The sequence below is a fragment of the Sphaerodactylus townsendi genome, linkage group LG03 (assembly GCF_021028975.2).
Source record: "Sphaerodactylus townsendi isolate TG3544 linkage group LG03, MPM_Stown_v2.3, whole genome shotgun sequence".
Lineage (NCBI taxonomy): Eukaryota > Metazoa > Chordata > Lepidosauria > Squamata > Sphaerodactylidae > Sphaerodactylus > Sphaerodactylus townsendi.
Genome location: NC_059427.1, coordinates 47,735,288 through 47,762,824, shown reverse-complemented (window position 1 = coordinate 47,762,824; position 27,537 = coordinate 47,735,288). Strand labels below are relative to the sequence as shown.

General features: G+C 42.1%; 1 protein-coding gene across 5 annotated transcripts in view; it reads right to left on the bottom strand.

Moving 5' to 3' along the window:
- Window positions 1–4,477: 4,477 nt before the first annotated feature.
- The window catches only part of GRIP2 (glutamate receptor interacting protein 2), a 478,246-nt gene continuing 455,186 nt past the window's right edge, over window positions 4,478–27,537 (bottom strand). For 2 of the 5 annotated variants that reach the window (XM_048488391.1, XM_048488393.1), the window contains exons 16-24: window positions 26,237–26,382; window positions 25,187–25,331; window positions 21,893–22,032; window positions 17,915–18,091; window positions 16,786–16,942; window positions 12,894–13,014; window positions 11,014–11,253; window positions 9,003–9,167; window positions 4,478–6,846 (exon numbers count right to left, since the gene is read on the bottom strand). In XM_048488391.1, coding sequence (XP_048344348.1) covers window positions 6,649–6,846; window positions 9,003–9,167; window positions 11,014–11,253; window positions 12,894–13,014; window positions 16,786–16,942; window positions 17,915–18,091; window positions 21,893–22,032; window positions 25,187–25,331; window positions 26,237–26,382 — 1,489 coding nt within the window. In that variant the 3' untranslated portion in view covers window positions 4,478–6,648. The remainder of the gene's footprint in view (window positions 6,847–9,002; window positions 9,168–11,013; window positions 11,254–12,893; window positions 13,015–16,785; window positions 16,943–17,914; window positions 18,092–21,892; window positions 22,033–25,186; window positions 25,332–26,236; window positions 26,383–27,537) is intronic. The other 3 variants (XM_048488392.1, XM_048488395.1, XM_048488394.1) reach the window with 3 other exon arrangements.

Sequence of the window (27,537 nt, the reverse complement as noted above, 5' to 3'; positions counted from 1 at the left end):
TTTGAAGAGCGCCAGGAATGACGTGCGCTGAGGGGGTGAAAGAGCGGCAGCGTCGGGGCGACTGCGTTGTCGCTGCCCCTGTAGTGGGGAGTCCCGCGGGACCCCATGCTACTTGGCCAGAGTAGCGCGCAGCAGAAGGTAAGTGGGGAAAGGCCCCTAGACTTCCTTGGTAATCTCCCATCCAAATACCAACCAAGATAAATCCTGTTTAGCAGCTGAGATCTGACCAGCCTGGGCTATCCAGGTCAAGGACATATACAGGTAACTTTGGTTGTTTCTACTTTGACTGGACTTTGACGGTTACTGGGTTTGAACATTCAATGTCATAGCTACTGCAAAATTAGATTCCTTTATCTCATAACTCTGAGTATACTTCTCTTTTATTCATTCCTAGAAGGACTATAACACATGACCTGCTGTAGCAGCTATTGGAGCATTTGGAAGATTGTCTGTCATGGCCCCATATGATTTAAATAACATTTTTGGTAAAATGCTGACATACCAAAAACATATTGTGACTGGCCCTTTGTGCACTCACCGCTTCCTCACGGTTCTCTGCTTTGCAGCAGGATCTCCTCACATTTCTCATTTACACATGAGGACATGGTTAAGAGCAGGTGCATTCTAATCTGGAGGAACCGGGTTTGATTCCCCACTCTGCCACTTGAGCTGTGGAGGCTTATCTGGGGGATTCAAATTAGACTGTGCACTCCAACACATGCCAGCTGGGTGACCTTGGGCTAGTCAGAGCTTCTCGGAGCTCTCTCAGCCCCACCCACCTCACAGGGTGTTTGTTGTGAGGGGGGGAAGGGAAAGGAGATTGTAAGCCCCTTTGAGTTTCCTGCAGGAGAGAAAGGGGGATATAAATCCAAACTCCTCCTCCTCTTCTCTCTTCTTCCTCTTCTCTTTCTCTCCTCCTCCTCCTCAATAGAAGCCCTCATGTGGAGGAGTGGGGAAAAAAACCTGGTTCTCCAGTCCATCACTTTTAATCACTATACCACGCTGGCTCCTTTTCTTTTGAAGACACCGTTTTAATGATTTGCCACAGGAGTGACAGATCAAAAGCCTTAATTTTTTGTAAAAGGGGGAGGTCCTAAGTCCTCCAGAAATCTTTTTGTTTGAGAAGGTGGTCCACAAAGGGGAAAAAAGCCTGCCACCATGTTGCAAAAAGAGATGTTGACAGAAAAATAATTTCCCAGGCTGCCTTTTCCCTTCTGGGCCTTTCTCCCCCCCCCCCCCCCCCCGCCGCCCCAATGTCTTTTTAGTAGAAGCAATTGAAAAACATCTAACAGCACTACCACCCACATTACTGGGTTGATCATTTGACACACAGAGACAACTCTCTAGTCCTTCCTTATATTGACCTCAAGACCAAGCGTACATAATTAATGGCGAACTGTAACCACAAAAAACAAACAAGGTGTCAGTCCTTTCCCTCCAGAGGGGGAAAAGCTTTATTGGGAAAAGTAGAAGGATGTTAAAAGTTTCTCAAGAAAATTTAGAGGAAAACTTTGACACCTGAGCTTTAAAGGCATGAATAGCTTCATTCTCCATCACTTAAATGGCTGTTTCTGTGGCAAGGATGTTTCCAGCATATGAAAATCATTACTCAGAGAATATAATTTAAGGGAAAGAAAGAACTAACGAACCAACGAACGTAAGAAAGAAAGAAAGAAAGAAAGAAAGAAAGAAAGAAAGAAAGAAAGAAAGAAAGAAAGAAAGAAAGAAAAAGAAAGAAAGAAAGAAATCCCCTCATGGGGAATTTGATATAAAATGGGTGTGTCTGAGTTATTCCATTGAACCAGCTACTTTTGGGATAGAATACTTTCATCAAGCAGACTGTAGTGAATGCTAAAGCTATGACAGGAAACATGCAAATGCAAGTCTGTTAAATCTCTTCAGACTGTTACAACCAAAACACAAAAGGTTGGTTTTGTATTCCCAACTCAGTCAGGATAGCATTTTTATAAAGATGCCAGGCAATCTTACTGTGTTAGACTAATAGACTGTTAATCATTCAGGAAGGTTCGCTGATGTTATGACATTGAAAGTCAATTATGACAAGAGGTGTTCCCCTGATCATTTGAGAATTTTGCTTCAGCTTTCAGGATGCAGAATCCATGAGCGCTTCAAGGTGACATCCCCCATGAGGAGAAAAGGGAACTGCAGAAATTTGAGTTCAGAGTGAAAAAGTCAGAGACAGAGTGAAAAAGTCAGAGACTTCAGCAGTTGGCTGAAATACTTCTGGATACAGTTAGAAAAGAAATTACTTGCACACAGGAAGTACAAGAAGGGTGACATTCATTTATAAATTCAGTCAATGCAGAAATCTAATTCAAGCCCATTAGAAATTATCTGTTTTTTTCTACACACGAGGAACTAACCAAGGATGCATTTTGAAGTGGTCCATTCTCACATGTGTGTACACACTGCATTTGAAAGAACTTCAAATGAGATGCATCAATCCAGATCTTATGTCTTTTGAGGCGGGATCATTGGCTGCTCTGTCTGCTTCAACTGATAATTTCTCCCGTTGTGCTCTGTTTTGATTCTTTTAAAGTATCTCAAGTCTGTCGTAGTCCAAAAGCAACCAAAATGCTGCAATGCTGTCTTTGGAACACCTGCCTCAAAATGGGTCGTGTAAGGACCTTGTTATATCATGGGGGATGTGGAATTTCCACTGCTGGGGCAGGTCCCAAGCCATTAGATCCCACTGAGGAGCTCCACTCTTTAATCCATCCTACTCAGAGACACACATACAAATAGGGAGGACCCACACAGACTTCTCCCAGCATCCCCCACAGTTTTTCCCCCTTGACCTACTTCCTTTCCCCCCCCCCCCCCACATTTCAGCCAATTTTCCTTTATTTGCTCCCAGCCTTCAGCTTTCCCTCCTTCCTTCCCATTGCAGCCTCCTCTGGGAAAAAAAAACCCCTATGGCTCCATTGTGCAGAACCGGACTTCAAATCACATAGACTTCAAATCACATCATTTGTTTGGATGCCTTCAAAAATCTCCTTTCTTAAAGTAATCCAACTCCAGGGAGGCATCTTCCTCCTTTCCCTTTCAACCTTTGTATGTGTTTGCCAAGTTGGACATTTAAGGGAGTGAAGGAAGAGCACCTGCGCTCCATTTACAGAAAATGGGGGGGGGGGGGACACAACCCACTTCTATTTGAGCCATTAATTACATATAGGAAGACAACTGAACAAACAACATTGTCAAAAAATTGGCTGTTGAGGGTTTTCCAGCTGTGTGGCCGTGGTCTGGTAGTTTTTGCTCGTAATGTTTCACCCTCAAATATGGCTGGCATCTTCAGAGGCATGTCAGGGTGAGATATGTTATCAGAGATGTGTTCTTTTCATTCTTCCGTGGGGGAAAAAACCTGAAAGACATCCTTAAATCTCTGTAACCAAAGATTAAGGTCTTTTCTTTAACTTTGGGGGAGGGCGGTCTAAAAATCCAATTATAAAATAAAAATAAACTGTTCTCAGACCCCCTCCTTTTAAAAAATCTATTGAATGTTTCTGGGAACTTCCCTGATTTCTCATTGATTATGTGGGGACTCTGGAACCACATGATTATGTCCTATTGGCTACAACATTTCCTTTGAATTAAAATCCTGCTTGCCTGGCAGTTGAAAGGCTAGTTAGAATGTTCGGAACACATGATGCATATTTGTAACTCTGTCTTTGGAAATCCCAATTCAAATATTAAACTTGATTGAGATGGTAACATTAAATAGAAATCATCAATCACTTTTTGACAGTGGCTCAAAACTATACGAGCCCACCTTGCAAATTATGTCTGGGAGTATGGGTGAGTGATGCATATATACCTTTGCCTGCACTGCGGAACTATCTAATGGATCTTCAAAGGAGCACCGTGTGCTTTGAAATGGAGAGTGTGGCAAGAAGTAATTAACCCACATTGATTCAGAGTAAGACTTGGAAAGGCTCATTTGACAAGGTAGTTGTAAAACAGAAGTGTGTGCCTCTTCTGAGTTAAATGATAAACCAGATTGTTAATGTACTTTTCATGTATACTCGAATGTGCTGTTTCCTGTGTTCTAGTGAATGAGCTCTGTCTATATCTTTGTACAATGGAAACTGATCCGTTTCCACTGAACAGAGCACAAAAAGACACAGACAGAGCCCATAAAGACACAGACAGAGCCCATTCACTAGCACTCAGGAAAAATTGCATGCATCATGCAGCCTGAAACACTAATGAATCCCCATTAAGTTCAGCTGAACTTGCTTTCCAGACCCATTAAAATTAATGAGACTTAAGCATGCTACCTTTGACTAGATTATTCCCCAGTGACCATTTTGGTCTGTGGTGTCTAGATCTGGATCCTAGGACCTTTTACTGGTACCAGTCAGCCAGGAATGTGGCCTTAGCCAGCAGAGATCCAAAAGTAAGCAGATACAGAACCCAGAGATGCACAATTTGGATTCTAGTTTTTTGTGTAGAACTCAAAATGTCTGTTTCATTTGTTTTTATTTAATTAAAAAAATCAAAGGAATTGCAATACCATTTAAATACATAGATTTACAAATAGGTCCAAAACAGGACTAAAATATTCTTTGAATATTGTGCTTTCATAGATACATAAGAAAATCAGCATATAAAAATACTTTACAAGGAATACACTCTAATATATAGATAAAAATACACATTTAAGTAATGCATTTCATTTTCATATCATTCAAAATGCATAGGAAGGGATACAAGGACCAATTTTTTTAAAGCCTTATTAAAAGTCTTCATTAAAAACCTATTTGAAGCCACATTAGGGCTTCTGCCATTTTGAGAATATTGCATATAAAACCCCCTTTTCTGCTTAACTGTCAATGCTCTGCAGTTTTCTTTTTATGGCACATTATCTAGGTTATGGCAGCAATGGTATGGAATATTGCATACTTTGCAAAAAGAGAATGGCTACATCTAGAAACAGCCCATTGGGACTCCATGCACATCTTAACGGGATCACAGATACTTTATAATGGTCCAAGTAGTGTGAGGTGGGGGGGGGGGGGGAAGTAGACACAATCACAGCTTGGTCTGGGATCTACTCTTGACCAAGCCTTGATCTAACAGAGGAGGTTCCCAACCTGTACCACAACATGGCTCCTTAAAATGCATCACACAGTACAAAAGAAAAAAGAAAAACAAAGGAACAGTGGCCAGATCAAGGACTTACTCAAATTCCCAAACAGGGACCATCAGAAGTTGCAACAATAAAGTGCTATTCCAGAAACCCTGGCACAGGCAATTGTACTGGCCAGAAAGAGATCCGCAAGACCGGGCAATGTTTTGCAGTGAAGCAAGACATAAAAGGAAGAGATCAAGGCCTTGATTGTGTTTCAACCCTTTTGCTGCAGGCAGATCGTTCAACCAAATGTAAATATCCCACCCATTTATCATTACACGAGGATCTGGTTGGAGGAGGAAGATGCAGGATATGGGTCACAGGGTTACAAAGGCATCGTGCTTATAGGCCATGGAGAAGGTAACCATAGAAAACTTAGGGGCTGCTGCCCGGAATGGCTACAACAGAGTGTCAATCCTCATCAACATATGATGAAAACTTGTACTTCCATTAACATGACCAACAGAGGGCTCACTGGGGAACACAAAATCTATCAAACACAGGATGTCTCTCATGCCAGTGGTGACAAGGGGAAGGCCACTCCCTCACACACACACTTCGACACACAAACAAAACTAAGGGTAAGGAAACAGTAGCTGGTGTGAATGATTCATGCCCATTCATAAGGAATAAATTAGGGGCTTAGTGAGAAAAGAGCTCATTGGTACCCTGTATGTGCACAAGAAAACTGGTAGACCAGGACAGCAATTTACCTGTATGTTGTATTCTATACTAAGTGCCTTCTAAAAATGCAGTAAATAAACCGTCTTTAAGCAAACAGTGGGGAAAGTGCTTCAGTTTTGTCCCAAAGATCAAGTGGATGTGGGGGAAAAAAGGAATTTTAACTGTCTAAACTTTGACATGGGCTCAAGTTAATTTTTTTTAACTTAGAAAGTGAAAACGGTTCTTGGTTTTAAGGAAATTCAGTGTGGCACAGTGAAAAAGTGATGATGGATGAGTGAACTTGGAGATGGGATTCAGAGTTCTTGCAACTGTTTAAAAAAAGGCCATGGAGTAGTGCTGGGGTTGTGTGTGTGTGTGTCTTTCACAGAAACAAGGGGGTTATTTTAAAACTTTACTGTACATGATTTAACAAAGCAAACAACAGCAACAACAAAAATAGCACCATGTGTCCAAGCCCTTCAGATTGGGGCAAAGAGATGGCCTGTTCCCTATTAGCCCAGTGTTGGAAAAGCTCAGACAGACCGTGAATGATGGACTGGAGAAAGACGTTCTCTCGCAGGTGAGATTCTGTGGCCAGCAGCACATTCCATCATTTACGCAAGCCAAAGGCAAAAGTTCTGCAAGGCCAAGCCTGACAGGCTTCAAGACATGGCTCATCAGAGACCCACTTCATCATGGCAAGTTACACTACAAAGAGTAACCACAAATACCAGTGCAAAAAAAACAACAAAAAAACTGGAAAAAACCACAAGAGACACCAAGAAGCTCTTCTGCCGAGCCTCAAGGGCAGCTGACGACCAGGTCACCATTCAGAGGGTCTGCATGTTGGCCTTGACCTCCACCCCAACAGATGACTGGCCAGGCAGATTCCCATGGTCATCCAAGCGGGCATTGGCAGCAAAGGCTAGGGGGTTTCGGCTGATTACTAGGTCCAATTTGTCTCCGGCCTCAGATATCAGAGGAACAGCCAAACAGCAATCAAAGTCTCTCGTTCGGATGCGATTAACCTGAAGGGATGGATGGAAAGTTAATTTGTTTCGAGACAGAGTCAAGTGGAACGAATTAAACAAAGGCACCATTTCTCTCCATTGTCACGGAAAGCTAGACAAGAGAAGCCCTGTGGCATAGACTACAATATGGGATCTTATTATGTGAAAACATACAAAAACACAAGAGATGATAATGCATTTCATGTATATTACATTTGTTCTTGCTTTTGCATGACATGTTTAAGAAATGGAACTCCATTTCTTGAAACCATTTCTCTTTTTCTTATAAGTGATGAAACCGTGGCCAACCTATTTACCCTAAATTGGCTATATTTTGCATGTCTGCCAGGCAGCAGTTCAAATATTTGTAAGAAGGTGGGGGGACAGACTCATTCCAAGGCTTGTTATTTGCATTGCTTATTCAATACTTTTCATCCTATTGACTGCATTCATTTATGCTGTATACCGGTAATCCACCTTGAGTCTGACTGAGAAAGGTGCATAGATAAATATATCCTTGCTGCAGGATAAAGAGTGCAGACTAAAGAACGAGGCCATCCCAACTGGCAGGATGCATCAAAATTCAGTTCACAATAAGCTAAGATGCAGGAAATAACACTCTGATGTAGCAGCAACACCTAGAAATTTCTTTGTGGCTCTTTCACAGTCTAATCCCCCCCCAAGCAAGATAGCTGCAGAATGCAGAAAAACAAAGAGAGGTGTACCAGGAATCAAGTCAGAAGCCTTGCGTGTGCTCTACTATTTTTGCGTTGTTTCGAACCCCACTTCCCTGAAGAATCAAATGCTATTGAAGTACTAGTTCTTCGGCACCTGGGTCAGAATTAGTATTTGATTAATCCAAACAAAGCTATATGGTGGTCTTTTATCAGTTGTGAGTGCTGCCACAAAAGGGGTCTAGCCATATTTCAACTAAATAACTACAATTAGGGGTATCCAAATGCCCCTCTCTCTTGGTTCCCCCTTGGATTTTGTATTCATTTGGGGGAATACTGATGTTTGCACAAGCTGTGGGACTGCCAACCTTCAGCAGAAATGTGGCTCGGCGGCCCAACTCATGGTTTTGGGGCCCTTTTCTTTTTTGCTGGTCTTTCATTTGAGGCTGAGGAAAAAAAATACACAGGAGGCCAGCTGGCCACGGACCATAACAAGCACAAACAAGGCTCCCAGCATTGATGCCAGATTGTCAGTTGTAGACCCTACACGTGCTGATTGTGGAACAGTTGGCAAAGCTCCGTGAAGGCTGAAAAGAAAAGAGGAGGGATCAAAGGGAAATTTCAAAACTTGTAACAATGAAAAACCATGGCTACAGAGGAGCAGGAGGGTTGGACTTTTTTGCCTGAGGAATTTTAGAACAGAATTGCTGCTTTGAGAATAGGTGCCAAAGGGTCCTGCTGAAAGGACCCACCATACAAGCACCAATGGGGGAGAGGTCAGGGTGGGGGTCTTACGCCTCCTCCCATACCCTTAACTTCTTATAAGTGGAGTAGGTCAAATATCTGTGGTCAAATATCTGTTTATGAGGGCAAAAGCAAGATTTTGTCATTTCTACCCCCCTACAGCACAACAGCCCAAATTTTCCCTTGAAATCCTGTTTCTGGAGGTCAGGGGACCCCCCAGGAACAAGGTTTCAGGAGCCATTTTAGGCTTCTGCAGGAGGTAAGACATAAGGTAACTGCAACCTGTGGGTGGATATCCTTGAACCCACAGAAATGTGGCACTGGATCTGCCCTATTATATTGGAATATTGCCATACCATAATCAAAAGACAGCTCACCTAAGTATTGCTGGTAAGCCTTGTGGCGCAGAGTAGTAAGCTGCAGTCCTGCTGTCAAAGCTCTGCTTATGACCTGAGTTTAATCCTAATGGAAGTCAGTTTCAGGTAGCCAGCTCAAGGTTGACTCAGCCTTCCATCCTTTTGAGACTGATGAGTACCCAGTTTGCTGATGGTAGTATAGACAACTGGGGAAGGCAAAGGCAAATCCCCCTGCAAACAGTGTCTGGTAAACATTGTGATGTGACGTCACCTCATGGATCAGTAATGACTCCATGCTTTCACATAGGACTACCATTACCTTTAATACACAGTACGATACATTGAGAAAACAGATCGATCTCAGTCACTCAAAACTTTTTCCATTCCTTATGTTAGTTACCTGAAGGACTCTATCATAGGGCTTGAGGCCAGACTGGTCAGCTGGCCCTTCTGGACGGATCATGTTAACATAGACACCTTTTTCTAGCAAGCCATCAGAGACACTGAATCCAAAGTCTTCAGTCTCTGGGTCCTTGTAGATAGTCATCTGCAACAACAGGCAAGTCTAATGTGTTTCAGCCAACAGAAATAAAGGGGGAATAAGACATGAACATTCGTGCAAGTCTGACAAGATTCTGCTACAGATTTCGCTCTAAGTTTTTCATTGACTTGGGGCAAAATGATAATTTGAAGAAAAAAAACCTGTGTGGCGCAATGAATAAAATGTCAGATGAGAACTACGGGGAAAACCCATCCCATTCTTTCAAGTGCCAGGCCCAGTTTCTCTATGCCTATTAACATAATAGAGTTACTCCAAGTCAGTTTTCCTTTTTCTTCTTGGTGATCATAAGACAATTATCCTGTATGACTGTGTTCTCACTGCTGCTCTTTCTGGCAAAAAGTCTGAACGCGAATAGGTCCCCTAAAGGTTGACAACAAATTATTCCAACTGGGGATGTACTCATATGCACTATGTAACAATGATGAGGCAAAAATTAAAATGAAACAAACAATAGATGTGTATGCCTGTAAGCATGAAGAACTGGAATGTTTATATATGTGTGCGCGCACACGCACACACACACGCACACACACACACACACACACACACACACACACACACACACACACACACACACACACACAAATTCCAGTTCTTCAAAATCACGAAGGCAGCATTTTTAGCCAATTTTCATCTTTAATTTAATCTTCTCTTTTTAAAAAGTTGTGAAAGTAGATCTCTAATCTTAGTCTATCAGAGACGACCACCACCCATTTCAAAACAAACCCTCTGTTGAATGTATACAAGGGGCTCCTTTTTAACTAAACACTCTCAATATCAGAACTTGGGGGTACCCAATTAAGTTGCTGGGTAATAGACGCTGCACAGATGGTGGCCATGAGCATTAGAGGCGTATGTTAGGGTGGGGCAGCCAGGGTGCGAACTGTGGCTGCCACTTGAAGGGGGTGTCCTCAACCACCCGGCCCCCCTCCCAGCTAAGAACTCTGCCCTGCCCTGGCTGGGTCCAGCTTTAAACTGCGGACTCCACCAAAGTCTACGTGGACTTTGAAGGCAGAGCACACACTTTAATGCTTTGCTCAGCCTGGCCGAATCCAGCTTTAGATTGCAGCCTCCACCTCCGAAATTCATGTGGACTTCAGAGGCAGAGCCTGCAGTTTAAAGTTGGACCCATTCAGGCAGAGCCCAGCATTGGCCTCTAGCCAGATCCAGCTTTATACTGCTGGCTCTGTCCCTGAAGCTCCACCTCTGAAGTCAGTTGGACTTTGGAGGCAGAGCCAGCAGGATAAAACTGGACCCAGCCAGGCCAAACCTGCAGTTGAATGCTGCACATGGCCAGGCTGGAAGGGGAGGGTTTCCGGTGCTTTCTCTAGATGCTATTTTCCATAGATATACCCGTGATGAGCACAGATAGTTTGAAAAAGGGCTTAGATAGATTCACAGAGGAAAGCACCATCAATGGCGACTAGCTATGCTGAATTATGGAACATCCATATTCAGAGGCAATAAATCTGTGAAACCCAGTGCTAAGAGGCAACAACAGGGGAAAGCGTTAGCCTTTGTACCCTGTTTGTTGGCCCTGCCAGGCAACTGGCTGGCCAATGCATTAAACAAAATACTGGATTAGAGGAATCTTCTTATGAAGTTCTTTCAGCTTCCCAAAGCTTTGTTGGAAAGGCTAGTGCCATAGTCTGCATTCCTCTGTACAAGGGCTAATGGATTACATGTCTCTACTTAGTAGAGATTACGTATTCTTGATAACTGTGCTATATCCAGCTCCTCAGCAAGCATCTGTTGATAGCCCTCTGAGAATTAATTAAAATTTTTATAAAAACCACTCTCGCATATTAGAAATACACAGCCTGCCATGGAATCCTTTCTGAGCACACACCTTGTGCAGTTCAAGAGGAGTGGGAGACATAATTTCCTGAATCTCTTCCTTCATCATCTTGATCTCCAAATTCCTTTCATTTTTCTTGGTGGGAGTGGCATTGCTGTGGCCCTGCCCTTCACCTGAACTCTTGGAGTTCCCTGTCCTTGATGGGCTCAATCCTGATTGGTTAACAGAGTTCATGAGCAACTTGCCCCCATCAAGACCCAGATTATGTACACTCCCAGTCATGATGGATGCCTGCAGAAAAAAATAAAATAGAGTAAGATGAGCAGCGTGAGCTTGGGGAAGACATAAATCTGGTGCAGTCAGCTTTAGCTGGAGGCAATATTTTCTCACCAGGTTTCAGATCGCCTGTCATGTAATATTCAGCATGCTGAAAGGCTGATGAATATTGCATCCGCTTACCACCAACCTCCCCCCCCCCACAACTTCCAAGAAGTTGGAAAGACCAACAGAGATGGTTACGCTACTAACACTAACTTGCAGTTTGTGATTAGAGTTTGTGTCTCAGAGCTGCATCAAGGTAGATAAGCAAGGTCAACCCATGCAGTGCTTCATTACACCCTTTCACATTTTTTCTTTTGCAAAAACAAGCCTCTGGGATTGTTTGATCAAGAGAATGGCATGGGAGGAGAGGGAGACTTTCTCTTTTCCCTCTCCTGTTTCTTTTGTGCTGCAAAAAGTCACATCCAAGCTGCTGTTACGATCGCGGAGGAATCTTATGTGCGTGTCTGTGTTAAGTGCTGTCAAGTCGCTTCTTGGTTACTCACCTGCATAACTTGACTAAAGATGGTTCCATTAATCTTGCTCAGTTCTTTTCTGACTTCCTTTTTTGGGAAGGGAAGCACATCTTTCAAGTGAGGAGGTTCACTTTGTGTGTGTGTTTGTTAAGTGCCATCAAGTCTCTTGCAACTCATTGGCAACCCTAAGAATACATGACCTCCAAAACTATCTGCCTTGATTCTATCTGCCTTGCTCAGGTCTTGCACACTGATGGCCACAGCTTCCTCCAAAGAATCAATCCATCTCATGTTGGGTCTTCTGCTTTTCCTGCTGCCTTCAGCTTTTCTTGGCATAACTGTCTTTTCCAGCAACGAACTTGTGTGTACCTTTGTGCTTTCCCAGCAGGAGTAAAAGCAGTTCAAGGGGCATTTTTTTCATGGGGGGAAGGGGAAATGGCACAGGAAGAAAGAGTTAATCTTCCTCCTTCCCTGCCCCTCCTTCTTCTATACTGCACTTGTAACAGTACAGGCCACTTACATTAAGTATTTGGCAACATGCCCATCTGGTTGGCTCAACCATCATTTGGCTTGCAAGACGGTTAAGCTAGTTTGTGTCCGGGATTGTATGCATGCAAGCAATGTCAATTCCTGGAAGTTTGGATTTAATAGACAGAGGCCGCCTTGACCGCAGTGGGCTGGATTTGCCTCATGCTGATTTGTGCACCTCTGTACTGTAAGCTCAACTTGTATGTAAGACTTCCAGCCAAAGACACATGATTCGTGGGGTTGTATGTAATGGCCCACAAGCTGTTGTGCCGCAATACTTTCCTGCCTCCTCCTTCCTGCTTCAGGTCTTTGAGCTCCCTGGTCAGCTGCGTCCAAGGGCCAGGGTCCTCCTGGGAACAACATGGGGCAAAGGCTGTGGAACAGCCCCTTGTTGTCCACCTCCCCATGAGTGAGCTGGGATCCAACAGACCGGACAAGTGGCTCCAACACTCTTAATGACTCAAGGAAGCAAACAAATGTGCTTCTATTCACCTCATAGTTGGTCCCTGTCCTATTCCCACCTGGAGAGATTCAACTCAAAACACACAAAAGCAGAGATAACATACTAGAAGTGGCCACAGCATTTGAGTTTTCAAGTGTTAAATTTACCTCAATCTCCCTCAAAAGTTCTGACTGGCCGCATGTTTCCAAGTCTTCCAAAGCCTCTCCAAAAACACGCCAAAAATTATCTTCGTGTGCGGTCTCAAGGCCATTTTGGCGGTTGGGATATCTGTTGTAACGTAGGAACCAAAGATTGTCAGCACTCTTCTGCAGCGGGACGTAAGCCGCAAGGCTACAGCAAGTGGCTCGCCAGTAAAAGCAGAGAATTGGCAGAGTCTTCATATACAAAAGCAAACAATGTGAACTTTTTTCAGGCAAGAGAGTCCAAATACAAAACCTCCATGCACTTTTACTAACAGGGCAAAAGTCCTTCAAAAGGAAGAATTAAACTGGTGTAGTAAATGTCAAGTTCAAAAGGGTAAATAAAAAAGTGCCTGTAGGAAGATTGTAGGTTTAGGAAGACGTTTTGGTGAAATAGAGAAAAGAAAAAAAAGATGCATTATGGGTAAACCAGGAGCCTCAGAGACTGTTAGTACAAAGGCGGATGGGACAGAGTTCAGATCTGAGACACAGAACACCTGAGAAAAGAGAGAAAAACACAGAGGGTAACAGACATGGTGAGAAAATGATAAATACATCAGGTCTCTTTGGGAATAAATGTGAAAAAGATGTATATAAAATGATTTTCCCTAGACTCAACCAGCAATTAAACACTGTGCATGATTATACATAGGGGACTTCACAAGACCCTTAGAAAGCCCAGACACATTTCTCCTTCAACAACTAATCTTGGTTATTTCATGGATCAATAGTGATGTTCTTGATACATTTCCTTTTAACTTGTTCTATTGCTCTTTCTCTTTATGTGAAGAAGGACAATATTTCTCTTGGCACAGGAAGAGATTTAGGCTTGTCTACTGGCCAATCACCCCCTTCCCTCATGCTGGAAACCAGCACTCGAAAACTGGTCCAGTGTTTTTTTTACACCACGTAACCAAGCAGCGGAACCTATGATGGGGTATGCAGATAGAAAGATGCTTGATTCTCAACAGCTGTGGTCACTCAGGACAGCATACAAGTTTTACCCTCCTCTCGAATTGCCCTTGAGTGAACCCATTCACTTAACTTCCATATAAGTGAATGGATACCATTCATTTCTATGGGGGGAAAAAATCAAGCACTGCACTTGTGGCCAGTGCAGCGGGGAGGATAAAGCCTTTCCTTCCCCCTAAAGATTGGGTAGACTGGCCTTCACAGACAGCGATACCCCAGTTGGGAACTGTGTTCCTGCAAATATCACCATGATTGGCATTTTGCAAGTTCATTATTATGTGTCAATGCTTAAAATACACTAAGCATTGTGTATGGCTTCCTAGGCATGTGGAAAGGCCACTATGTTGGACGAGCTGGCATCACTCCTCCACACACTAAAGGGAAAACAGGAATTAAAGGTGAACCAAAGTCATATGAAATGGATTTGGAAATTCATGCCAAGGAGATGATTACTGTTTTAATGGGTCAACACTACAAAGAACTGTGACACAAAGACAAGGGATGTTGAGTTGAGGCATGTTTTTTTTAAGCAAGTACGTTTGTTGGTTCGCCTGCCTTTTTATTCTCCCATTTATGTTCTCCCTGGACATCATTCTCTGGATGGTTGCAGTACTGAGTCAGAACCACTGAGACATAAACAACCTATCATGTTAAGGAAGCCACATGAAGATTATCAGTTCCTAGTATGCAACCTGGGAGACTAGTAAAGTAAGTCTTGGTAGCAAATCCCAGGCAAAATGTTGCTGCACAGAACCTAATGCAGTTGTGACTGTTACACGCTGGGATGGACTCCATCATTTGTATTCATACTTAACAAGTGGTGGAAAATTCTAATGTTGACATAAAACAGTAGTTATCCACTATTGGTTCATTAGGGTAGCAAGTAACCGACTCTCTTTATTCACACTAACTGCAGTTATAAAGAACCAAGAAAGCTACGCAGAAGAGTTCTGATTAACTCAAAAGACCTTTACACAATTCTTTTTAGTTGGTCGTAACAGAAGAAATGGTCCTATTGCTATTTCTGGAGTAAGTCTCATGCACTTCCCCTCAGGATAATATTCCCTACTTTTCAGTAGTATCAGTCTTTGGTTACTGCAGGTTTTACATATTGCTCAAGTACAGCTGAAAGACATGCCATTTTGGAGCAGTACTTCAAGCTCTGAGCAACAGGATGCGCCTACAGATCTGTTTCTGTATGCCTCATGCCAAATCACACAAGGACGCTACACATAAAAAGGAATGTGGCTTCTTACATATAAATGCACATCCCAAGCAACATCCACCCCTGGTCTTTAACACAGCCAGTGAAAAAACATTACCCTTTGAATAAACACTGCTTGGAGATCAAATGTGACCCACAAATTTAAAAGGTTGCTTCCCTCCAATTAGTTGAATGAACTCTATTGTTAAGAGGGTATCCCCAAAGCTCATTAAACCAGTGTCTGGATAATCAAAAGGCCAAACACTGGTTTCAAAATGTTAATGGGCTCTTATTTAAAACAGAAAGCTAATTCAACCAAAAACATGGAAGAGGACAGACCAAGGCCTGCCCAACAAAATACCAGTTGTGGAAATCTGTTTTCGTCATTTTGCTGGTCCAATTCAGTTCTCAAAACACTTGTTAAAGCATTATTCTGTTTGGTTAAGTCTAGACAGATTGGAATGTTTTCGGAACAAATTCCCTGTAATACTGTGTAAACCGATATCCATCCACATCATTATTAAGATAATGTTTTCACCTATCATGGTGACCCCATAGGGTTTTCAAGGCAAGAGACGTTAGGGGTAGTTTGTCACTGCCTGCCTCCACATCTCCCTGGTGTTCCTTGAAGACCTCCCATCCGAATACTAGCCAGGGTCAGGGCTAAGAGTGTGTGATTGGCCCAAGGTCACGCACCAAGCTTCCATGGCTTGAGTGGGGATTTTAACCTGGGGTTCCCAGGTCCTAGTTTGACACCTTAACCACTACACCATGCTGTCTCTCATTTACAGACAGAAAAAATAGAATACAATGATCTAGAGGGCAGCCATGTTGGTCTGCAGTGGAAGAGTTATTTCTAGTCCGGTAGCACAAGAGTTATTTGACAAGGGGAGTTTTGAATCTTGAAAACTCACACGTCAAAAGTCTTATTGGTTTCTGACTGGCCTTGAGTCTAGCGTTATAATAAAACCGGTTTGCCATCCAGTGGCATTCAGAATAACCACACAATCAGCCCCCTTGCTGCTTTCAGTCCTAATTTCCAGTCATTAAGTGGAAGGAAGAAACACAGAATCTGCTTGAGAATTTCAAAGTAAGTACTTGAAGATGTCTTGGGAGTTCCATGGTTTGGAGAAACAGAATGTAACTGTTAATGCAATATTCAGCAATTACGATGCAATCATGAAAATCTGATCTTTCCATTTATTTTTTAAAAAATCAGATTTTTGATTAATAATTCCAAGGGAGTTACTAGTTTCTGTATTAATTGTCAAATGCTTCCACTGAATTACTTTATCCATTAAGATCATCTCCTCCCAAACATCTGTTTTTAGATAAAGAGTTGTGATATTTTGTATAATATTTTACAGTCATATACCCAACAGAATATTGCATTAACACCTCATGTCAACATTGAACATCAGTAAGCCTTAATGGTTATTTGTGCTGAATGGAGCTGATTCTTCTGTGTGGGCACAGATGGTATCTAATAGCTATTAGTGGGGAAAAACCGACCAGCAACTTCCCCATTCCCAGCCAAGATCCTATACCATATGCAGACATGCACTTTTATCAAATACATTTAGCCCCCACTTACCTATTTTTTTTAAATATCAAAGTATATTCTGACCAACATGACTGTACATTTGCTACTACCTTTCTCTACCATTTAGTGTCCTAACATACCTGCTGGGCTTCTCCCAGTCCTCCTCACTGAAAGTGCCATCCATAAACGGGTAACTCTTCCTGGGGTCTGCAGGAGGGGTGCTGCTCTTCTGTCTGCTGGATCTCCACTCATGTGGATGAAGAGCAATACCAACAGCCTGAGGTATGTAAGTACCTACTGGAATATGATGAAGAGGAGACAGACAGATAGGAAGGATCCTGTGTGTGTGCTTTTTTAAAAAGTCTGGTTGATATGGTTATAGGCAAAAAGACAGCCATACGATCACATCAATAGAAATGAAAAACCACGCTCCCTCTGTCAACTTTTATTGTTACTGCATTGAAACATTTGAATTGTTGGTCGCCTGAAGGTTCTCCAATGTTCATAAAGCGGGGAGAACAGAAAAAGATGCCTATTGTCAAGATATTTAAGGCTCTTTGCGGCTTGGGACCCTCATACTTTCGTGACCGTCTCACCCTATATGTCCCAAGTAGGCCTCTGCGATCGGCAGAGGCCAATCTACTGGTGGTCCCTGGCCCCTCCATGATGCGACTGGCCTCTACCCGGGCCAGGGCTTTTACGGCCCTGGCCCCCACCTGGTGGAACACCCTTCCATCAGATGTGCGGGCCCTGCGGGACCTTGGAGAATTCCGCAGGGCCTGTAAAACGGTTTTGTTCCACCAGGCCTTTGGTGAGGCCGGCCGCGGACTCCCCCTATGGGATGCCCCTGTGTTGCGTGCCATCCCATCATTGGCACGCCCAATATAACATCTAACCTACACTGCTACCCCCCCCGCCTGGCCTGGGTTCGGGCGCCATACTTTCATACTTTTATAATCTTACTGGTATATATATTGTATTGATGCTGCTTATTTTATGAATTTTGTAAATTGTTTTAACTTGTTTTAACTTATTTACTCTGTGTATTGTTGTTTGGCCAATCGTATATGATATTGTGCCTGGCCTTGTGTACACCGCCCAGAGCCCTTCGGGGATGGACGGTTTATGAATGCGATATATAAATAAATAAAAATACCCATCTGTTAATGGAATTAGATCGGGCAAATGTATGCTCTCAAAAAGATTCAGTTCAGGTATGTTCCTTCAACAGACCCGGGAATTTGCACGGTAAAAGGAAGGGCAGCTTACCCTGGCTTCCATAACCTGCGTCAATTCCAGAACCGTCCCATGATTCCATTGCACTGTCCACACTGGGGATCGTGGTGGAATAAATCTCAGAGAGTTTGCTAGTTTTCTGAGAGTCGGTCAGGTCATCTTCTGGGTCACTCACTTCATTCATACTTGCAGACTTATTGGGATAAATTCCTGGAAGCAAAAATAAAGTGAACAATGAGTACTAAGCGCTACACAGACTTTTTGGCACACTGCAGTTTATGACCAAAGAACGCTTGGCAAATGTTGCTTAGGGTGCGGGACTAAACTTTGCACCTTCAAAGCACAGAGGATCACCTAAAAGTGCTTTCTCAGACAGGGGTCAGATATTCTCCTTAATTTAAGGAGCCCGGGGGGGGGGGGGGGGTTAAGTGCTGTCAAGTGCAACTCATGACCAACCCTATGAATTCATGTCCTTTGAAAAGACCTTTCATGTTGGGTCTTCCTCTTTTCATGCTGCCTTCAACCTTTTGTAGCATTATTTGTCTTTTCCAGTGACTTTTGTCTTCTCATGAGGTGATCAAAGTATGACTGCCTCAGTTTAGGCATTTTAGCTTTCAGGGACATTTAAGGCTTGATTTGATCTAGAATCCACTTATTTGTTTAAAGGCAGAGAACGCAATTCTACGCACGTAAAAACAATGTAATCACTATTTCTCCTCCAGCAGCTCACCCACCGTAATAGGATGATCATAAATTATTTCACTTTCACTGAAACTAATTAAACTTATTTTCTGGTAAATGATGTCCAGATTTCAGGCCAAGGGAAAAAAGTTATTCTTTACAGAACAATTAAGCAAATATCCCCTAGAAATTTTCTCTTCTATCTCAGAACATCTTCTGGATAGTCTTCCAAAAGTAGGTTAAATTAATCTGCAACCTTGGAAAGGCGGAGGAATTCTAAATTCAGATTTGGAATTATGGCAGTAATTTCCCTTCATTCTGGTATCTGGAGAAAGTATTTTTGGGAGGACCTTAAAATATCAGATTAATGCTTTCTGAAGGATTGTTGTGGTGAAGCCTGGTTTCTGCTTTCCATAGCAATTATAAACGGTCTTCATCCACTTCCATTTTTCAACTAGATCAGAAGTCTCTAACAAGCTAGGAGACTGGAAGAAGGAACAATATTGCATGGTATATGGTTATTGAATTGGTATAGAATTGTATATCCTAGGCAAAAGTGAGGGCAATAATTTTATCCTTGCTGGGGCAAAAGGTGTTAAGAAAGCAGCAGGGGAAACAAACTCCCACAGAAGGTTAGGCTGATTCCGTATGGGCCAAAAACAGCAGTGTGAAAATGGTGTGAAAATGGTGTAAAAGTACTTAAAACGGTGTAAAAGGGTTTATACTGTTTTCACACCGCTGTTTTTGGCCCATGCGGAATCAGCCTTAGAGTCTGAGCAAGCAAGAGGTCCACTTTGTCAACACCTAAGCAGAACAGTAAGAGAAATTAAGCAAGGAGAGTTTTCTGTGTTCTTGTAAAATGAAAGACATTAAGGAAAGAATCAGGAAAGTGGATGAAACTTAAATCTTAAGGTTAAAGCGTTCCACACGAATACAACTTGCCAAATAAGAACTCCAAGAGATGGCACGTTAACAGAATCAATTAAGGTTAATAAAGGGGTTAAACAAGGTTGCCCACTGGCACCCAGTCTATTTTGTCTATTTCTTCATGACTTCCCTGCAACCTTAACCAAAATCGATGGCCATCCACCACGTTTAGGTTCCCTACATATATCTACCCTGCTCTATGCAGACGACGCTGTTCTTTTGTCATCTTCCCAAGTAGGCTTAAAACGCCTACTAAACTGCAGTGCAGATTATTGTCATGTAAATAAGCTGACGCTCAATTATGACAAGTCAAAAGTTATGATCTTTGCAAAATCTAGGCGTAAATACAGCTGGAAAGTGAACAACCATGTCCTAGAGCAAGTAAGCCAGTTTAGATATCTAGGGCTCCTATTCAGCTACAACCTATCTTGGGTCCCCCACAGCAAACAAGTAGAGAACAAAGCTAAGGTGAACGCTGCAGCGATTCTTCGATTTTTTCTATTCTAAAGGACACCAATTTGTCCCCGCTGCACTGAAAATCTTCAATGCAAAGATAATCCCTCAGCTATTATACGGAGCCCCAATATGGATTACCCAAATTAAATCACCTTTTGAGTCAGTACAGACATACTTTTTGTGAAGAATTTTAGGGTCACCAAGGTGTGTCCCTTATGACACCCTACGTAGAGAAACTGGACAAAATAGCATGGAATTGATGGCATGGACAAGAACATTTAAGTACTGGACCCAAATTCATTTTGAGCCCAAACCCAATAGCTTTATACATCAACTCTTATCAGAATCTGCTTCTGTGAAATGGTTGGCTGACATAGATAAGAAACTTAACAACATGGGCTTAACAGCTGACCAGTTCCAAACTATGTCTGCCATCAGAATTCAAAATGAAATCAAATCTGTTTTAGTCGAAAGAGAGAAACTGGAAATGGTGCAGGAAGGGGGGAAAAGCTGCTCTCCACAGGCCTTGGGAATTGTCCGATCAGACCATTGTGCCAACCAATTGTACATTTTGTGCAATCCCAAACAAGGCAGAGCATACACTTTGGCTCGTTTTAACGCTCTGCCTAATGCCATGACTCTTGGCAGGTATAACAACACTCCATATGAGAACAGGTTATGCCAGTGTAATATGGCCGTTGTTGAGACTGTTCAACATGTACTATTGGAATGTCCAATGTACGAGTCGTTACGCTCTATATACATCTGTCCATTGATAGAGAGCTCAAACGATGTTAGGCTACCATCTGTTATGAATTTTCTACTCAACGGTTCCTGTGATCTTGTATGTGAGAATGTTGCAAGTTTTTTGAGGAACTATTTGGTAAGGCGCAATCATTGCCTACATAGTAGCAATGGCTAAATTATTTTATGTGTGCATGAATGTTGTGAATGTTCAACGCTGTTTTAATGTATTTTAATATTTGAATGTCTCAGTTAGTAGATAAATGCACCTTTTTACTAACTCTGTAATTTATAATGCCAATAAAGGCTTTGGAATTGAATCTTAAGGGGCACAACAAAGCTCGCAATACTATCTAAACGGTCTTCCTTCAATCAAAGAACAGAAGGAAAGAGATGTATTCCTCAAATTTACATTAGAAAAGAGGTCAACATTTGAAAGTGATTCTAATTCCTTTCAAAAGTATTGTGATCCAGGCTGACAACCTTAGCATGGTAAGAAGGGCTGCCGTACAAGAATTTCAAAATAGTGGGGGGTACTTCACAGCTTCAGACCCTGAGGCATGGTGCTTGGCTGACAAGCAAGTTGGCAGGGAAGGAATACCTAATCAGTGTTTCACCAAATGGTTTTTCAGCAATTTTTAAAGAAATGTAACACTGCATCAAAGTAGAGGCGCTTGAACAATACTAAGGGAATAAAATAGCACGTGAGGAAGAGGTTTGTCTAGATTGACAGATCTGAAGATACTCTTTATCTCATAGGGTTAAAAAAAAGCCTTCTTTGTAAGGGAAGCAAACAGCTCAAAAATAGAATCAGCCTCTCAAAACTGAATTTCAAACGTGTACTTGAGATTACCTGCTCGTCTATACACAATGAAATGATCACAATTTTCTATAATTTCCCTAACGATCCTGTACAATACTGCAATTAAAAGGAACAAATCCGATGCTGTAGAAAGGAGACATGTTCATTATTCATGAAGGTCTTTTGTTCTTGACTGTACAAATGTAAAGGTTCTCCCAATAGTGTTTTATTGATCTGACTGGATCATCTAAGCAGGCATGCACATAATGCTTCCCCTACATACCCCAGCCCAGAAATCATATATTTCCTGCTACAGTGAATATCTTCATTCCAGTTCCAGTTTGCCAGCCACCATATAAGGATGCTACAAAGAGAGGAGAAGAGAAAGACTGAGAACTTACTTTCCGTTTGTTTCTTGATCTTTAACGTTACCGTCTCTCCAGCCATTTGGAGAAGATGAATGGCTTCACTCAGTGGTTTCCCCTTAAGGCTTACATTATTAATAGCTAATATCCGGTCTCCTACATGTATGGCTCCGGTTCTGAAGAGCAAAGAAAGAGAACTGTAGCTACCAGGCATGACCATAAATTTTACTGAAAAGTCAGGTGCCAGTCAAAGCAGGCCTGTTCTAACAATCCTAAGAGAGATCCACATTTAGTTAATATGTACACATTGCTGTGATCATTGTGTTCAGCAGGGAAAAAACTACAACAAATCTACTTAACCAAAGTGTGCAACTAGTACTGCTAAGATTTACAGTTACATTGCCAGTAAAATATAATAAACATAGACAAGCTTCGGTTGCTATTCTACAACAACTGGGCATGTTTAATCGCTTTGTCATGGAACAAATACTCAGTTGAATACAGAATCATATTTTTTCACCCCAATCCGGTGATTGCACAGGACCTGCATTAAATGAGCTGCTTCCTAATTGGATGTTGGAACGAAAGAATATTTGCTACAAGTCTACCTATAATTTGAGCAAACTTAATTTTTCCTCCAGGAGTGTTACATAAAAAGAATCTGCATAAAAGACCACATTGCACAATGGGAACTGCACAAGCAATGCTCCTTGGCACTGTAGCCTATTCTACTTGATCCAGCTTAGCAGCACGATGACACAGAGACTGCAGAACTAGCTCCTAGAGAGCTGCATGATGTGGTACGATAATACATCCCAGAGCAGCAGAAGCAAGCAGGAAAGAGTAACTTTAAAAGAATTCCAGTATAAGCTTTTCTGGACTAGAAACTATTTCTTGAGATGAACGAGATAGAATGTGTAAGTGGTATCTGTACTTCCTTTGACTCTGTTTGCATTATGTGATCCTAAGCTGTGCTATACTTGCATTCCATTGTATTTGCTTTTTGGTAATTTTCTCCTCCATAACTATGGGTGCGCATGCATGTTCACATAATCCCCATCCACTGGAAACCCATGCATCTGACGGAGTAGATTGTAGTCTACGAATATTTGGCCTTGCATAATTAATGATTAATTTTTAAGGTTCCTGCTAGTATTCACAATTATAAAAGGTTGGTCTTATCCGACATATGGAAATACCTGAGTCTTGCACCCTAGTGTTGAATCTGCCATATCTTCTATGCATCTAAAAACACAGCATTTTATTTTTGTGGATGCTAAAATTTACAATACTGAAAAATGTTTTTTAGCTGAGTGCTTAGAGATCATTTGAACAGGAAAAAGTCATAGCTAGCTTTGGCTATGGGACTTTGATGATGAGCAGGAAATAAATATGTAGGAAAACAAACAAATAAATAAAAATGGAGGAATGCAAAGACTTTTTGCTGCAGCCACCAAGACAATAGAAAACCTTCTCTGTTAATTCTGATGCTCTAGCAGCCAATCATGACAGATTTTGCAAGACTTGCCATGTAAGAGTATTTTTTTAATTTTTCTATCAGAACAGTATCTTCATTGTATCCTACTTCCTTTCATGGGTAAACTATTTTTGCTTACAGTTCCCACAGACAAAAGAAAAGAAAATAATCTCCTTTCAGCTAAACAAAAGCTTCACATACTGTCATACAATCAATGGGCAAAATCTGTTTGTTGGCAATTTGTTTGTTCAGCTTCTGTTGTCCTAGAGTTTCTGTGTGCCTGTGTGTGTGGTTAGCACACTGAATTCCCTAGCTATCCACTAGAGGTCAGTGTGGTGTCAGATAAATATCTAAGCAACACTACTGAGTCCCAAATGACAAGTTAGTACTCATCAGTGAATTATTACAATGTTCTTTGTGTTAAGTAAAGATATTGCTTCTAGAATATAAGGCTGGCACAAAGGTGGATAAACACAGTCCCAGAGGTAGATCTCTTATTTAGTCAAAACGGCAAAATGCCCCAGTCTTTCTGACCTATGACAGACTCCAGTGACTGCTATATCAGCCTTGTCTACCACACGCCTACGTTTTATCTTAGAATCAAAATTCTGGATGCGCTTCCATTCCGCCTCTCTCACAAATGAACTAAATTATTAATACACTGATGCAAACAGGATTTCCTCCCTTCTTTCTATTACAACATTAACCATTACATAAATGATGTTTCTATGGCTGTTGCTGATCATCTTGCATGACGAATGGAAACAGTGCGGGATGGGATCCTGACGCAAATGATGTTAATGCAGTTCTCCTACACTGCACTGGCAAGAGTCCCTCAAATCCTAGGGCATCACTGCCTCTATTAGGTAAACAACCTAGAAGCTTCTGATAGCAAAGCCAAATGGTACACAACAGCAGTATAAGGAGTGCAGGAATCTGAACTGCTTACTCCTATCCATAATTAACAAGGAGGAACACTAATGTATTCACACATACGAGCACAAGAAATACATCATTCCATTTAAAAGAATTCAACGTCATATACAATTGTAGGGCACCAGAGGGTCCTGAAATGAGCATTTCTCTTCTCAGGGATTGGATCACTTAAGTAATTGGAATGTCTAGGAAATTCAGTCCTAGGAGACTGAATCATCCTAAGATTTCCTTTGGAAAGAATGGAGTACATCATGGCAGTTTCTCTGCCAACTACTTAGGCGGCAGACCCAATAGCTACGTAGTTAGTCCATTCAAACATTACCATAATACTCATTGGTCTCCTATTTGAAATAAGAGCACACAAAATTTAATGAGTGCTTGTGAATTTGAACCACTGTGTTCCATATAGCTTCTGCAATAGCAGTTAATGTGCTAGAGTGCAGGAGGAGAGAGGCTGCAGCTGAGTTAGAACCATTGCTATGCAACCAGCAGGTGTCAGGTGCAACCCCCTGGTGGATCCATATGGAGAACATCAGGCAGCAGGTGCCAGTCTCTGAAGAGCTGCTGCCTGTTGAAACTAAGCTGATGGGCCAATGTTCAGACTTGATACAATGCAGCTTCATATATGACATCAGGGGGGAAGTATCACATTGTTCCACGCAAGGAACACAATATACACAGGGCTTCACGATCTCACAAAATGTGATTTCTCTTCCGGCACAGTATTCACACCTTCTCAAGATTGTTTGCAACAAACAAGAAGCACAAAACTATGTCTGTGTGTACCTGCATAATAAAGGGATTACGGAGACAAGCCTCTTAAGCAGCTCCAATTCATTTCAGTCTGACACAGGAAACCCATTCAGTGGCTTACACTTGTAGTGCTACTGACACAGGACGCAGCTGGAATCTCTCACCTTTCTGCCAGCCCTCTTTTCGTCAGGCCTGAGATGACAATGGGATCGAAAGGTTCCTCAGTCCCTGAAATGGTTATCCCCAAGGGCCCACCGTATCTCTTCAGCTCCACTGTGTAGATGATGGCACCAGTTGTTTCTTGTTCATCTGTGGTGGGGGGGGGGTGTAGGAAGGGAAGCAGAATGCTGGGTGGGAAAGTATAGAAATGTTCCAATCCCAAGGCACAGCTCAGCTGCCAACAAAATAGTCCCTGGCTTCAAATAAAAATATAAGAACAGTTAGCTGGAGCAAACCCCACAACTCATATTTTCCAGCATTCCTTTTTCCATAGGGTCTAAACTGATTCTCTGCGAGTCTGCACCTGTGTGTACGTGGCCTTTTCCGTACAAGATTCTTACAACGTTTTCAGGATGATAACAAACCATTTCCTTTAAGAAGTTCCACACAAATTTCCCCCTTGTTTCCAAGCTGTTTTTATCTCTGTGGTTTCCAAAAACGCTTTTACAACGATGCATTCGGGTGAAACGTTTCTGTGTTGGCTTTCCTCGAAGTGATCACATTTAAAGCATCTTATCTGTCTTGCTGCTGTTTTCCATGCTTCTGTGCCATCACCTCACTTATCCCTAGGTGCTATTTTTTGAATCCCTGACCTCACTCCTTTCCCCCTTGCCTCTTTGTTTTCACCATTTCCTGTGGGGGCTTTTTTGTTGTTGTTGTTTGGTTGAATCGACAAAGCATCGATTAAATGGAGCTACAGAGCACCAAAGTAATGAATCAGCGAAGAATCGTTTCAATGAATAAGCAAAACATGTTTTAAAACCAGTCATGAAACATTTGGAGAAGGTGAGTGTGGACAAATATCATGGTAGAGGGGGGAGGATGCGGGATTGAGAACATTCTGGAAACATTCTAGGTAACTTGTGCAGAAAAGGCTCATGAGTACATGTGAACACAGAGGGGTGTAACACCCTAATAAAATTAAATTACACAACATTGTCATTACTATTAAGAAATGTTCTAGTCTACAGAGAGCTGGAGCCAAAGATTTATACCGGAATTGTCCTCATCCTTTCTGATCTTCAGTTTGACCAGCTCTTCACACTGCTTTAAAATCTGTACCGCATCCTCCATGGAGCAGTTGTCGAGCCGGATGTTGTCAATGGCTAAAAGCTTGTCTCCAGGCTCCAAGGTGCCAGTTCTGTATACAAAGGTATGAAAGGAACATACTTCTGTTTAGTACATTGCAGAGAGATAAAGTTTCTTTTCTTTTTCTTCCGCCTTAAGACTGATAAAAAAATATTTGACAGTATCTCTCCTCCTAGATACGAAAGAATCTTTCCCAGTCTGTCTAAAATGTGGCGAAGGGAAATAAATGCATTTACATAAGCTCTGCACTAAGTCAAATAACTAATGAACAGCCTGGGGATTTATTTCATTTTTAAAAGTTATTCCCCAAATGGCAAAAAATATAATACTTTTCAATGTCTTGGGCCGAGTATCCCCAAATGTTCAGAAAATCCTGCAATTCCACATTATCTTACAGCTTAAAATCAGAAGCAAAGGTTGACAATTTCACCTCCCATTACCTCCATATTAAATTCAAAGCTACGCCAAACCACAATGGTTTGCTGGAGCTTACTGTTATTAGCAATGGGTTGCCCTACTCACCCACATTATTGTACAAAAGGGACGTCATGGAAATGTGAGCTAGCAGAGACCCAGCCAGACAGCAAACCCTTTTAAGGTTGGCATGCTTTACAGATACTTAATAGAAGAACTCAAGAGTAGAACCAGGTAGGCTTATTTAAGGAGATGGGGAGAGGCAAGTCCCAGAAATCAGCACCTTTTTCATTATGAGAGGAGAGAAAAACGTCATCCTGCTGTAGCCCCTGAGAATTTAGAAGACGGTTGGTTTTTATAGCTCCAAAAAGAGTCTCAAAGTGGGTTACAATCAATTTCTATTCCGCCCCCCCCCCCTCACAACAGACACCTTGTGAGGTGGGGGGAGGCTGAGAGAGTTCAGAGAAAACTAACTAGACCACAGGTGTCAAACTCGCGGCCCTCCAGATGTTCATGAACTACAATTCCCATCAGCCCTTGCCAATGCTCATGTTGGGAGGGACTGATGGGAATTGTAGTTCATGAACATCTGGAGGGCAGCGAGTTTGACACCCCTGAACTAGACCAAAGTCACCCGCCGGCTGCATGTGGAAGAGTGAAAAATCAAATCGGGTTCTCCAGATTAGAGTCCATCTCTCTTAACCAGCACACCTTGCTGGCTCTCTTAGAAAAACATGGTGGAAGCCCCGCCCCCAGCCATTCTTCATGGGTCACCAGCTTGTAAAGCCTATTT